This window comes from Grus americana, chromosome 1 (assembly GCF_028858705.1).
Source record: "Grus americana isolate bGruAme1 chromosome 1, bGruAme1.mat, whole genome shotgun sequence".
Taxonomy (NCBI): domain Eukaryota; kingdom Metazoa; phylum Chordata; class Aves; order Gruiformes; family Gruidae; genus Grus; species Grus americana.
This window is the reverse complement of record NC_072852.1, coordinates 152,018,696-152,033,670: the sequence shown is the minus strand read 5'-3', so window position 1 is coordinate 152,033,670 and position 14,975 is coordinate 152,018,696. Positions and strand designations below refer to the sequence as shown.

Below are 14,975 nucleotides of genomic sequence, written 5' to 3'. Positions count from 1 at the left end.
AACACAAGTTGTTTGTGCTTTTGCAGTTACTAGCTATGCTAAGAAATGTTGGTAAGAGGACCAACTAAAATACTTAGCATCAGACATTAATTTACATTAGAGCACTCAGCAAGTCATCTCTCTCAACTGTTATTCTGTAGGAGAAGGGATGTATGTTTAGATACAATTTTCTAAACAACTAGTCAAGCCATTGCATGATCAGCCAGGCTCATGTAGACTGCTCTCCTACTGAGTCCTCCACCTCCCCCATAACTTCAGCTGCTTCCCGCATGCCCCCACTCTCCCCTACGCTTCCAAGAACACTTCCCCCTCCCTTCTCCTCTCAATCCTGTCCCCAAGCTACTGCTTTGGGGTTGCTTGGTTTGGAGCTGCACGCATCCTGATCCACGAGTATGGTAACAGCCGAGCCTTTTTTTTTTTTCAGTCCAAGCACAAATCTGTATGTCTCTCAAAGGAGTTACTGTCAGCATGAGATTTACTAGTTTTAACATCTATTTTGGTAAGGCAACAGCTTCAAAGAATTTTTAGATATACCAAAATCCCAGAATCTAGCTTGGTAATGAAATGAAACTTCCCTTTAGAGAAGCTGCCAGCTGTAGTTAAGACACACTACAAAAAGCCTTAATCCTAAACCTTTTTTAATTAGGTATTGACCTTTACGTAGTGACCAAAACTAGTATTAGTATTCCCAGAGTCGGAGAAATAAGGTCAGGATGCTATTTTAAGTTAAGCAATGCCACTCTCCCAGGCCCTTATTTAGACATACTTCTCTAAAAAAAAAAAAAAAAATTGTCTTCATTTTCTTTGACATGAGCTATTAGACAGTAACTGCCAAAGAAAAATGTTACTGTCTTGCAAACAACTCAACTGTATTTTTTCCATGTCTTATTCTTCCAAGTGTTAAATGATATCAGACATCTTTACGATAAAAAAAAAAAAACAAACAAAAAAAACCAAACCACAAAATGGTATAAATAGTTTTAACAGCCAATATGCAAATAGCACCTAAGTATGTAGCATACAGAAGTCGATTCAAGCATAAACAATTCATGGGCTTTTTTTATTTCAGTAAAACTAAAGCTTACAGATTCTTAACTCATAACCATTCAGGACACCCATAAAAAGTTGTATTAATAAAAACTGACAGGCTTCCAGGCCTCTAAAATATTTCAAACATAAGATACAGTAAAAGATATCAAACATTTACATTACAGTCTTGCTGCCTTACACACCATGATAAAAAGTGAACACATCCAGTAACTTCACGCGTACCATTAAAAAGACACCAGTAAGTGCTCCAGTTTTCTGTACCATACAACTTTATTTCAAATTCACATCTTTCTAGGCAATGTATCCAAAATATTTGACTCAAGAGTACCTTTAGACTGTAAATATTCTGAAACAGGGCATCAAGCCTTTCCTATCTCCAAAAAAATCTTAAGTTTTAGCTCATGTTATAAAAAGTAACCATGTGGAATGTGACAAGTCATAACGTGAAATCAAAGTGCTTTAGTCCCATAGCGCAGACAGACGCTAGCGGTTATCTAGCCATTAGTCAATACAACTCAAACACCAAAAGATATTTTTGCTCTGCTGCACTCCACCTTGCAAAAGACCTTTCAACCAGTATGGTGAAATGCCATTAATTGACAGCTAAATAGTATCAGTGGACCAACAGTTTCACTTTGATACTTCAAACAATGAATTATAAATGAGGCATCTTTTTACCATTTTTGAAGTTCCCTTAGTGATTACCAAAGTTCTACTGTATTATGAAAGATAAAACTATGCTCCAGTTAGTCTTTTAAAATCCAAAGTGTGCTATATTCCAAATCCCGAAGCACTGAAACCCTCAAATTATTTCCCCAGACCCCAACAGCTATCTAAGACGCAGTATTTTTGTGCAATTCTTTGCTATTTGCACGTGAAGAGATAAACACTTCACCCAACAGTTCATATGAAAGAACTATAAACTCTCAAAGCAGAAAGTTACTTTAATAAGGTTTGAACATAGGTAGTTGTGTGGAATATGTGCTCAATTCAGACATGCCATGCTGAAGAGGGCTCATGTTGCAAGTGTTCAGTCAGAAAACTTCCTTTCTTCAGAAGCCTAAAAAGCTATTTATTTTCCAGAGTGAAGGAAATTTAAGACTTAAGCATTTAATTTTCTGTTACAAAATAATTATCTCTACAGTATAATGTGTATGACTCCCCCCCATCCTTCAGACACCTCACTGTTGTACAAGTTTACATCTTCAACGGGAAGGGCTGAGGGAAAATTTCTGGTCCTGTCCCACAGACGTAGACAAGGTGCTCTGCAAGACTGATTTTATCCATCACATTTGTGGCAACCAACCCAAAATGAAGGCACATGAAATTTATAGTTTATAATTTATAAGCTATATTATTAAAGCTGAACCTCTGTATAATTTCTAGTCCTTTTGCACAACAGTAATGACTAGCACCTATGCAGAGATTCATTTTTTTTTCATGTAACTTTTCTCAGAAGCAGTGAAGTGGTGCTTGCATGCCTATGCAAATACTGTCATTTATTAGGTTTTGACACAAAGCACAGAAATTGGTAATTTATCTGCATGGGAAGTCTGAAACCAATGAATTGGTAGCACCCCTGTCGCTACAAGAAATGTAAGCCACCAGCAGCAGCTACAGACAGCTGTTACCTTGAAAGTGCACAACTCCCAGCAGCAGTTTCCCTGTGATGTGTTCTACAGCTTGTAGCATGGATTTAATCAGTGTCTCAAATTTGGATTTTAACATGTCAAAGCCTATCTACTTTTGGTTAGTTACCGGCTAGACATGCATATACATTCCGAGGAAGCCATCTCGAAGCATGCTTTGACAAATGTGGCATTGAAATTGGCCATACCTTTACTTCTAAGCATAGATGAGCTTCTACCTTGAGCAGCATTCAGGATCCAGGGTCAGCTCAATACCTCATTCTTAAGGAAAGCCAAGTCTGGATACAAATCTGCCTCCTAGATTTCACTGGAATTGCTACCTTTAAAGCAGAGAAACAACATTCAAGATTTCTGAAAGCTTTAGCAGATGGATAGGCTCGTCAATCAGATTAAGACTTACTAAGTTGTTAAACAACAGTTAAAAGCCTTGGTTATCACTTCTCTAGAAATACAGGTTTAAAAGAACTCAAACACCATTGCCATGACTTAACTAGAATATGTCATTATACTGCTTTCACTCAGGATGATAAACAGGGATAGTTTCAGGGTTATGGTTATTCACACACACTCCTTTTTTTTTTTCCTTTTTCCTCTATTTCTGCACAAAGTCAGTTGAAGGGATTGGCACACAAGTTATGAGCGAACACAGACTGTAGCTATTACATTACAGAACCACATTAGAGTTTCATGAAGATTTCATGCAATGGTGTCTGTGCTCTTTTCTAAAAGAGAACGACTTTCACGGGTAACACATACAACACAATTTTCTGATTTCAAACGCAGTGAGTTACACAAACAACATCAACAAGAATTGACCAGACTTAAATAACTGGAACTGCGCTAGGTCTGGCACTTGAGAATTCACAGTGATTAAAATAAAATTGCTTTGCCTAAGACAAAACATAAGATACCAAATACATAAAAACACTCTCTGCTTCCATAATCTGGTATTAGTATTCCAAAAGCAACAAGCAAGCTCAGTAGTACCTCAGACAGCAGAGACTTCTGCACATGGTTAACTTTATTAATTGTTTGCAGTGCAATAGATTTTTTTTTTTTTACATACTCACAATGTCAAATCAGGCAATTTTCAATGAATAAAGTCAACACAGGCTCAAGTCTTTGCTGGATTGAAGCTTGGATTCTGACAGGAAACCATTATCTACCATCTCATTTTGGGTACCCAACTCCATGCTGTGCCAGGTGGTATTGCTGTTAAAGAGAAACTTAAAGTATATTTGCATATTACTGAGGTGTTCTTACATAGCAAGTTGTCTGTTAGTAGTTTATAGTACCAGTTGATAATATAGGAGTAGAGCATTTGCACTGTTCTTTCCCCCACTCAACTCGCTAATCCTAGTAGATGCACTAACACAGGTTTCCGATCCAGAAGCCTGCCTTTAGAGAGAAAGGAGCACAGCTTGTAAACACTCCAGTGTTTCTCAATGCACTCGCTGCCTCTCATTTCAGCACCGAGGGCCAAGCCGAAGCAGCTGCTCTGGGGAGTTGTAAGCCACCAGAGCCCTGGTGACCCACTGGGCTCGGTGACCCCACCAAACTGAGTTAAAGCAAGATACTCAGAGGACCCATCTCCCCGGCGTATACAAGTCTAGATGAGTACACTTGTACCTGCCTCACTTTAGTCTGTGCGCCCACCTCCCAGACTTCCTGCTCCCCAGCCTTATCCAAAGACATTGGACTTTGGCCTGAGCTTGAATGATGCTTTCAGGGATTTCTCCTCGTGCTCTTCTTCCTCGGTGTCACCGCGAAAGGAAGGTGTGTTGTGGATGATCTGAGTCCTGAAGCGGATCTTATTAAGCCGAGGCTTCATCCGCCCGCTGCCGGAGGCTTTCCTGGTCATCTCCTTGCCCTTGCCTGGCACTGCTGCCCCTTCGGTGCTGTCAGCTTCCTCCCCAGTGCTGTGATGGTGGTGGTGGTGGTGGTGGTGGGAGAGCCGGTAGCTCATTAGGTTGGAGGGCAACACCTTGGAGAGCCTCCAGCGCCCGCTCCCATTGCCGGCAGCCCCTTCCTCCTCCTCCTCCTCCTCCAGGGCCCCCACGAGGCTCCGCATGTCCCCAGAGGTGCCCTGGTGCAGGTACTGTGCAGCCTTGCGCCCACTGTAGTCACGGATGTCCACGTCGGCATCATAGGCTCCCACCAACAGCTTCACCACTTCGGCGTGGCCGTGCATGGCAGCTATGTGCAGCGCGGTGTGCCCGCCGCTGGTGCGGGCGTTGATGTCCACGGGCAGCTGGTGCCGCTGGGCAAAGTTGACCAGCGTGGCCAGCAGCTCCTGCCGCCCGTGCTTGGCGGCCCAGTGCAGCACCGTAAAGCCGGTGATGAAGTCCCGCTTGCAGAGCAGCGCCGGCTCACAGCTCAGCAGCCCCTCCAGGCTCTCCCACCGCCCGTCCGAGGCCGACAGCATCCAGGCGTGCTCCAGGGGGTCCAGGGCCACGGCGCCAGTGGTGCTCCCCTCCTCCTCGGCGGAGGACGAGGCCACCGAGGCGCTGTCCGAGTCGCCGCCGCGGCCACGGCCCCCTCCGGGCAGGGCGCCGCGCTTCAGCTGGGGCGAGCTGCCCCGCACCGCCTCCCGCAGGCTCCTGCGGCCGCCCCCCTGCGCCGCCGCCCCGGGGGCGCCCTCCGCCGCCCCCGCCTCCTCCGCCGGCGGAGGCCGCCCCGGGCCCGCAGCTACCGCAGCCTCCTCGCCGCCTCCGCCGCGCCCGGGCAGCGGCCCCCGCCGGGACCCCTTCCGCTGGCCTCCGCCCGCCGCCGGGCTCGGCCGGGGCGGCTCACCCCGCCGTCCCGCTGGCTGAGGGCGGCTGCCAGCATCCTCGCCCGCCGGCGGCGGTGGCGGCGCCTCCTCAGCGCCCGCCCGCGGGGAGGGCGGCGGGCTCGATCGCTCCGCGCTGTCCCCCACCGCCGCCGCCTCCTCGCCGGGGCTCAGGGCGGTGGCGGGGGGCTCTGAGGCGCAATACCGGCGGCGGAGGTGCACGTACTTGACGCCGGTGCCGGGCTCCTGGCGCACGGTGGCCACGGCGTTGACCAGCTCTTTGAAGCGTTGGCGAGCAGCGGCGCGGCGTTCGGGCTCCGGGGGGCTGAGCCACTCCCGGAAATGCTCCAGCAGCTCCGCGTTGCGCGCCCGCCCGCCCCGCGCCGCTAGGAACCCCACCACCGATTCCTGCCGCAGCTCCGCCGGCTCCGCCATCACCGCCCCTGCCCCATCGCGTCGCGCCGCCGCTCCTCCTGCTGCTGCTGCGGGCGCGGCGAAGCCGCTGCCGCCCGAGCCCCTCCTCCTGGTGGCGGCATGCCCCGGCAATCACTGCCGCCGCGGTGGCGGCGCCGCGCCACCCTCCGGCCGGGAGGGACCCACGCGGCCCCCACGAGCGCCCGCCCGCCTCAGCGGCGGCGGCAGGACGGCTACTGGGCCCTCCCCGCTCCGCTCCTCCCCTCCCGCGTGGGGCCGCCGCGGCCCCGCCCGCCCGTGGCGCTGCCTCCGCCCGGCGGCCCGGAGCGCCCCGTCACGGCTGCCCGGTGGGTGCGCGCCCTCTCCCCTCGGCGGCAGCTCTGCCCGCGCGTTTCCCTCCCTCCCTGCCTCGCTTCGCAGGGCTATGGCCGCTTCCCATGCCGGTCGGCAGCCGGTAAGTCCCCTTCGCCGTGCGGGAGCCGGGAGGGGCGGGTGGGGAGCTCCGCCGACCGTTAACCGCCGCGGTGGCTGGTGGACACCCCCAGCACTGGGGGTACCCGGGGGTTGGTGTCACCCCCCGGCGCGGCTGAGGGGACGGGTCCGGCAGCACCGGCGCCAGAAGGGGAAGGAGGCGGGCCGCTACACCGTGCGGAGAGGTGGAAGCGCCGCTTGTACCGAGCAGCCCTCGCTGAGGGGGGCCGCGGGTGCTGCTGGGTCCGCCGTGGAGAACCGGCGGGGTGGCGCGGTTCAGTGCGGGGGTCAGGTTAGCGGGCGAAATAAAGCCTCTAGGTGCTATTTAGTTCCCGGAGTTGCCAGGCTTTAAAAACACTTGTTAAAGGATCTTGTGTTCAGATGTCGCCTTTCTTAGAGCTCCCATAGCATATCGCGTATTTCAAGTAACAAGTTGAATCTTGGCTATTGAAGAAATACTTTTCTTATGCATAATGGGAAAGCTGCCAGCTTTATGCTTTGAAGACACAGAACCCATCCACACATTAGTGCTGAAGCATTACTTCCCTTTTTGAACATTAAATAAATCAATTAATTTCTGACTTGAGTTTTCTTCCATGTTTTACATCTCAGCAATGCAAAGCACAGAAGGGTTCTAGAAACAACGCGGAGAGGGAGGAATTTGGGGAAAAATGCTCCACCCTGGCTGTACAGTTAAATGCTTTTGCACTGTCTGGTAGCGGGAAGGTAGATAAAGTACCTGTTCTCTGGTGATTCTTGGCTCGTTCCTGCTGCCGTTTACACCGGTGGAACTGCGTGTGAAACTGCCCCGTGAACTGAAAAAAATGGAAAAATGACTGTTACTCTTCTGAAGTTTTCTTTCCTTGGAGTGATTTTCATCCTGGGCAGGGTCTTGCTCTGATTCTCGATAGGACACACCCGAGGGAGCGGCACGGGAGTGGGAGAAGGAAGAGGGGCTGCTTTGAGTTTGGGTGCTGAAAGAGTTATTTGTTGGACCATTGTTAAAGCCATCACAGTGCCCAACCACGTCCTGGCCAAGACCGACCTCGGGCCGAGAGTGAAAGGGCTTCATTCATGTTCCCCGGCTTGCTCACAACTTGACTGTTGAGCATAGCTTGCTTTCTTGTTGGGGCTCCTGCCCAGACAGCTCCATTTCACACGTATTCTCTAAGGCCTGTATGAATCCTTTGCAGCTGCAGTATAACGTAGTGCAATGCATGAACTTCATGTAAGCTTTCTCTCTTCATATATATTATGTATATATAGTGAGGTGGAGAGTCAATAGGTCCCAGGCTGGGTATTGCGGGAAGCTGGAAAAACGTCGAGAGAAAAAACAACCTAAGAGCCAAAGTATGAGAAACGATACGCGATGATTTTGCTGGTTAATCTTTGTGTGAAGAGTGTGGAGGGATGCCATAAATCAGCAAAAGTGAGGGAGAGCGGGACTGAGGGTCCACTAAGCAGATAGATTTGGTAAGGGAAGAGAGGGAAGCCTGTACATGGAAAATTTTACAGAGAATACTGTAAAACCAGATATATAACATAGTTCTGTAATGGAGGAAGGTGATTTTGTATTAGATTTATAAATGTAAATGATGTAAATATATTGATGTAAAGTATATTTATACTGACATCAAGTAATATTTCCTAGTTTAACACATGCTGTGTAATTGTTAAAGTGTTTCCTACTACATTCTAGAAAGATTTTGTTTTCAATTGTTTTGCAAAAGAAATGTAAAATCACTCTCAGAACACAGCCTGATCTTCTTCTATAAATCTGTTTACAATCTGACTGCACAAAGTCTGAGGTGCAAGTATTTACTACTTCTGATTTTTGAAAATATGACTGACGGGAAAGGTTTGGCAGCCATTGCTTCCATACAGCAGCATACAGTGCTCATCATTGATTAATTAAGAAAGAGGAAAATAAAAATCCTTGTTGTGGTCAAAGAGACCTTCTGATAGCAACCACCATTGTCACATCCAAGACCAGCATTGCTTTCTCATTTGGACAAGGAACATCAACAAGAAGGTGCTGATGTGGTCATGGGTGAAGAAGACTGACTTGCTGCTCTTCAGGAAATACAGTGCTAAAGCTGCAACAAGCACTGCTGAGGCAGCACAGCCAAAGGGCTGGAGATCTTCCAAAAGTGAGTGTAGTTGTGATACCAGTACTGATACCAGCATGAGTATTTTTCTGCGTCAAGGTCATCTCAGAGGGATGCACCAGATATCCGTTTCTTTGTTTTTCCTTCCTTGAAAACACACAGGTCAAGAGGCCTTTCTGTGCAGAGCACAAACCTGAACATTTTCTCCTTCAGCATAGCGGTAGCTGGTCAGTCACATCTGAACCAGCACTGTCGTGGTCATCATCCTTTGCCTGGCACATGGAGCACTAGCTGTGAGAAACTGGTTTCTTTTCTGTCGTCAAGTCTTGATTCCCCACCCACTGCCTCTTGCCACATCTGTCCATAGGCAGCGACGGAGGAACAGGTAGTACATGTGCTACATTATTAAGTTACTTAAACGCCTGTTGATGAAGACAGGCATTAGTGGCATTTACAAATGAATATGCTGCTGTCTGTGAAATCGCCTCATCACAACTGAAAAACTAACAAAGTGTCTCTGCTTGTTGGTTTGTTCGTTCCTAAATACCTCAAAATACAGTCCAGAAGTTGTCTTCTGGACACATTGTGGCCCCTGTTCTCTACTGACAAGGCTGTCACTTTTTCCTCTGCCCATCCTGGGTGATTTGAGGGCATTCAAGAAAATTCTCTTGTGTGTCAGATTTCTTCAGACAGAAACACAGAGCAAAAATGTCACTTTTTTTTTTTTTTTTAAGGTTCTTTCTAAGGTCTCTCCATATAAACATGTATGAAGGAAATCTTGTGGCGACCTGTGGTTTAAGGGAACTTCAGCTGTATTGTGTGTTGAAGTGGGCTAGAAAAGGAAAATAGTCGACGCACCAGAATGACCAGAAGTCATTTGAAAGAGATGAGGGAAGAATCCTGGGCTTCTGATGTTTGGAGCAGACCCTAAAAGTTGTCTACTGTTTCTGTTATACTGCATAAATTACATGATAACTGTGAGTGAAATTGTCAAATGAGTTTTCATTGAATCATCTTTTGGCCAACATTTTTTTTTTTCTACACTCCTTTTTTTGGGGTTCCATACTTGACTCCTGTGTGTTGCTTTTTATTTTACAGGATAGACCGATGTATTAATTCCATGTAATTTTTAATGTTTCTCCTTTCCTACTCTGCATCTTTATGGACTTTTCTTTCTTTGTATTTTTTCTCTGTCAGCCTCCTATATTTTCTGTTCTTTTCTCTGTTATTTTGCCAAGGGTTCCTTTCTGTTCCCTCTACTCATCCCATCTGTTCTCTGTCTCTCTCACACAAGTATTGACATTGAGAGATGTCAATGGTATGCGTGCCTACACCATACATCTATATTTTAGATTTTCACTACCCAAAAATGGAAAGTATTTTTCCACTCGCTTCCAAAATCTGTTTTGTTTCCTACTTACCTCACGTTAAGAGGCAAAAGCAATGTTGATATTTACTGGACTAAATGTACCTTTGGTTATTAGGAAGGTAATTGTCTGTAAGAGAGTAATGCAATTCGTTATTGGAAGATTAAAATAGATTTTCTGGTTTAATGAATGTCCACACCTGTTTGTGATAGTGGAAAACTCAGGGCTCTGAGATAGTCATATTTGGAGTGTCCACGGGCACGTTAACATGTTGTCCTCTGCCCTCCCGGCTGATGCCCAGGCATGCTTCCAAGGGCCCGTGCGCAGCCTGCATCACCGCCTGGGCCTGGCAGGACACTCACCTCCTGCCTAAGCACACGAACGTTGATTGCTTTCTTTCTTCAAGCTTCGGAGGGCAAATTTCAGTCATCTCTACAAGCAGAGCGGCAAGTTCTAGACTGCAAGTCTTGTTCTGCAGGAGGCTTATGCAGAGAGATGTATGTAGTCTGAGACCCAGCTTTTGCTGTGGAATGGCCTGGTGTTATGCAGTTTTAGTCTGAAATAGGTGGCAAATTTAAAAGATAACTAATTATTTTTTAGTTTGTTTCTGAAAGAAAAAAAAATTAAATGTTACTTTCGTCTCAGCATTTCTTTGCATGCTATTTTTAGTGGGCAAGATGACTTTATATAAACCAATATACTTGTTTAACTGAATTTGCAGAAATCCAGATGCAGTTCTGTGAAAGCTATGCTACCAACCCTTTAAAAAGGGGGGGGGAGGGAAGGAGTGATTTGGACCATCTCGAGCGATCTATATTGTGTGCTATTTTGATGAGAGTATGAATTCTGAGAAAGCGGTGAGAAACAGGAAGTATTTACGGGTGTATTACAGCTCTGGTAGCATTCCAGTTACAAGCTTTGAGTTATTCACTGAATAAAGTTGGATGAGATGCTGTCTTCAAGCATAATTTAGCCGCTCCATCCAACAGACAGTAATTTGAAAAGACTGTCTAATCTGGTGACTTGATTGCTTTCAGCATGATTTATAGTTCTTAATTTTTGAGTGTTCACTGTTTTTCTATACTGGCGATACAGTAGTAACTTGTTTTCCGACTGGATGATGTATTATTTCTTTGAGAAGTAGTAAGAATGCAGGCATTATGGGCTCAGTTTTGTGGATTTAATTTCTCTGTGTATTTGTTAGACCATAGCAGAATAAAGCTGTCTGAAGTGCTGGCATTAAGGGCGATACATGTGATGCCCTTGGAAAATTTCAGAAGGAAAAACGTAGGTCATTGCTTTTCTATTAAGAGAATGCTCCAAGTGATGTCAGATGGAACAGGTTCACAAAGGGATTCTTCCGAAAGGAAGGTGGATGGAGGCAAGTCTCCAGATGAGAACGGTAGCTCTTAGTCTCATAACATTTGTTGCGTGGGGAACAGAATTGTAAACATGCAAGAATGTGGATTTCTAAATCAGCTTGACTGAGACTGTCTCAAGTTGAGCTGCACAATATTTTTTGAAAGTTTTGTAGTCTAAATTAAGAGTTTTTATTGCTGCATTTTTGGTGAAACTGATTCCTGAAGACTTTGTTGTGTCTTGGGACAACTAACTCTCTGAGCAGTTTAGTAGCAGTTAAAATCCCTAAAAAAGTAGATACATATTTTAAAATAGAAATAGATTCTGCATGTTTGTATCTCTAGCTTTTAAAATTTTTGCTATTAACTTAGTTTTGGGGGTGTTTTGTGTGTGTGTGTGCACACTACCAGAAATCTCCTCGTTACATACACTGTGATCAAGTCAACTCTGGCCGTTTTCTTGAAAGAACTTACATAGGCTATGTTTCTGTACTGGTTCTCTGTAAAAAATGGTTTTTGAGACCCTGAATTATCCCTTTCTGATCATGCTTCTGTTTGCCAATCTTCTCTAAAAAAACCCCTTAGGACAAGACATTAAAACATGTTCTCATGAATTATATAAATAGTAGTATTTCTGCTTGAAATTCTTGTTCTCTATCCTGTATGTTCCCCTGCTGACATTCTCATTGTTGGGTCACACTCAGCTGGTGAATGTCTGAGGTTTTGGGGGGGTGGTGGTTAGGTTTTTTGTTTGTTCACTATGTCATTACCTCTTACAGAAAGAACTAGAGAGTGGTCTTGTGGTTAAGGTGCTAAATTACACATGGGGTGATGAGATTCATGTTCATGCTCTCTTAGTCTTTCCCTTTGTTATCTCAACTAATACCTTTGTGTCATCTCCACATGCACAAAGTGAAGATGATAATGTCTCTTCCCTGTCATCCCCCCCAGACAGCACTGAAGAAAGCTGTGCGTAAACCACAATTTCTCTGTTGCAGAAGTTCTTCTAAGCACCAGGTTCTGTAATCTGTTTTTACAACTTACCAGGACTTTTCTGTCTGATGTAATTTTTTTTTTTCTTGTGTCTGAAATGACATAGAACTTGCCATGTGCTTTTATATATTTACATTTCCAGAAAAACTGTTCTAATTTTCACTCGTAACTGTGTAGTGTAATTAAATTATGTACTGAAGAAAGATGAAATATACTGTCTTAAAATAGCAGCAAATTTGAGATGTCTCAGAATATCTTGGCAATTGCATAAATACTTATTGCAGTAATTGTTACTCTCTTTCCTGACATACCTATCCATAAGAAGCATCTTTGGGAGAAATTTACAAATACAAAGAAATTAACTGTCTTGGATGTCTGATATGAATTTTTAAATAGTGATACAGCCAGATGTCTGTTGAGTTATAAGCATAGCCATAGCTTTCTAAGCAAAGCGCAGAGAAGGCACCTTGTTTTGCACGTTTATTATTTCTCGTTGTCCTCTGTTTCACATAGAAATTTGGCCAACTTTTCAGTGATAAACAGCCAATGTAACAGTGGAAGAGCTAATTATTGTTGATTTTCATTTCCAGAAGAGAGTAAACTCTTGAGTTTAATTGCTGAAGTGTAATTCATCTCTCCCTTCCTTTTGAAAATGAAGTTAAGGAGTTAATAGCTATGAGAACTCCAGTCGTCTGTTTCTGCGCTTAGCTTTGTACAGCAAATACAGCTGCCATACCAGTTTCCTTGGCTAAACACTTTTTAATCCTGACATAGTCTTTTGTGGATGACGTGGTAGTTACCCTAAAGACTTCTGGAAACAGTCAGTAAGGTTGTGGGTATCGGTGGTTTGTCCAGTGAAATCCAAATGGACTGGGAGGAAATAAAGTTCTTTCTGCTCAGGTTTTTTCTTGGAGAGTAACAAATGGCAATGCAGGGATTTGGAGGGTGACCCAGCACAGTTTGGATTTAGGCTGGTGACGTGAAGATGAAAAGCTTCTCTCCTACGGCTGTGCTGAGCCTCTCGCACTGCCTTTTGGTGCGGAGGCTTAATGGTTTATTTTAGAGGAACTGTCTTCTGTTGGTGATAGAGGTGGTTTGGATGCCAGGCTGCGTAACTGTAGTTGTTAGATGTGCTGCCACTCTGTCTCAGATACACTTGTCTTTAAACGGACAGGATACTGATATTTTTCAGTGTTTCTCAGCCCTTTTTAATAGTAATTTCCATATGGTGGAATACCTTGAGAAATTTCTTTTTCAGATGTGCTTTGAATGAACTTTTTTTTTTTTTAACATCCCTGAGATGTCATATTTTCTCTTTGAATTGTTCACTTTACTTGCACATTTTTCCTCATTATATTAGTCTAAAATGAGAGTTAGTGCAGTCTGTAGTCCCACACAAGAAGTCCTGTGCAAAACAAGAGGATGAGTATTTGCTGTGAGAAATGTCCATATCCTTTTAGCTACAAGAATTCTGAAACTTGCTATGCATACCTGTTATAAAAGGTGGCACTTTTATGGGCTTGTAAAAATTTTCCTAGTGTTGGCTATATGCGTGTTCCCAGGAACCAGTAATGGCATCTGGATTGGAAACATAAGAGAAAGAATAGCATGGACCTGTCTGTCACTGTTTACACTTTTGATATAGAAAGTTTGTTTAAAAATACAGTTCACTTACAAGAACCAAGATATTTCCTTTTCATCTTAGGCATTTTTACGCAACTCATTGCTTTGATGTCATGACGCTATATTGCTAGCTGACATGTGAAAAGGAAAGCGCACGTCTAGAGATTTCTAATATTTTATATACTATTTCTAGTAATATATATAATATTATCTCTTAGACTTGTGGTCTGTAGATATTATTTTATGTATTATTTTACATAAATAACAATTTCAATTCCAGCTACTGAGAATGAGTTCTGATTGATAACATACACCTTTCTGTGATTATGGTCTCCCTCGTGGATTCTGCCTCTTAAGTTGTTTTTAAATATTTATTTCTTCATTTCTAACAGCAAACCAGCTATGATCTATTTTCTGTAAACTGTTTTCAGTTTATATTTTCAGTTGGGCTTGTCTACTTTACTTTGTTCATGTTTCATGGTTTTTTTTTTTTTTTTCAAAACATGGACTTCACTTTGAGCCTGCAAATACTCCTGTAAAGTAAATTTGAATGTTTTCTCAAACTGTGGTGGGTTGACCCTGGCTGGGGGCCAGGTGCCCACCAGAGCCGCTCTGTCACTCCCCTCCTTCACTAGACAGGGGAGAAAAAGTACAACAAAAAGCTTATGGGTCGAGATAAGGACAGGGAGAGATCACTCACTAATTATCGTCACGAGCAAAACAGACTGAACTTAGAGAGGAGATTCATCTAATTTATTACTAAGCAAAACAGAGTAGAGGAATGAGAAATAAAATCAACTCTTAAAACACCTCCCCCCACCCCTCCCATCTTCCCGGGCTCAACTTCACTCCCGGCTTCAACCTTCCCCTCCTCAGCGGCACAGGGGGACGGGGAGTGGGGGTTACGGTCAGTTCATCTCACGGTGTTTCTGCCGCTTCTTCATCCTCAGGGGGAGGACTCCTCTCATTGTACCCCTGCTCCACCATGGGGTCCATCTCACGGGAGACAATCCTTCACGAACTTCTCCAACGTGAGTCTCTCCCACGGGGTGCAGACCTTCAGGAGCAAACTGCTCCAGCATGGGTCCCCCACGGGGTCACAAGTCCTGCCAGCAAACCTGCTCTGGCATGGGCTTCTCATTCCACGGGGCCACAGGTCCTGCCAAGAGCTT

General features: G+C 44.9%; 2 protein-coding genes across 16 annotated transcripts in view; one reads left to right on the top strand and one right to left on the bottom strand.

The window, feature by feature from the left end:
* Positions 1–1,296: 1,296 nt before the first annotated feature.
* Positions 1,297–5,904, bottom strand: SOWAHC (sosondowah ankyrin repeat domain family member C). The gene has a single exon (XM_054807430.1). It carries the CDS (start codon positions 5,902–5,904, stop codon positions 4,381–4,383), a length of 1,524 nt encoding a protein of 507 aa, XP_054663405.1. The 3' UTR covers positions 1,297–4,380.
* Positions 5,905–6,047: 143 nt separating this feature from the next.
* Positions 6,048–14,975, top strand: part of SEPTIN10 (septin 10) — a 32,629-nt gene continuing 23,701 nt past the window's right edge. For 12 of the 15 annotated variants that reach the window (XM_054806474.1, XM_054806406.1, XM_054807326.1 and 9 more), the window contains exon 1: positions 6,048–6,337. In XM_054806474.1, the coding sequence (XP_054662449.1) occupies positions 6,308–6,337 (30 nt within the window). In that variant the 5' untranslated portion in view covers positions 6,048–6,307. Of the gene's footprint in view, positions 6,338–8,211; positions 8,540–14,975 lie in introns of those variants that run through there. The other 3 variants (XM_054806974.1, XM_054806319.1, XM_054807238.1) reach the window with 3 other exon arrangements.

What these genes read in the sequence shown, in the direction of transcription:
- SOWAHC (XM_054807430.1), bottom strand. Translation starts at nt 5,904, where the DNA reads ATGGCGGAGCCGGCGGAGCTGCGGCAGGAATCGGTGGTGGGGTTCCTA.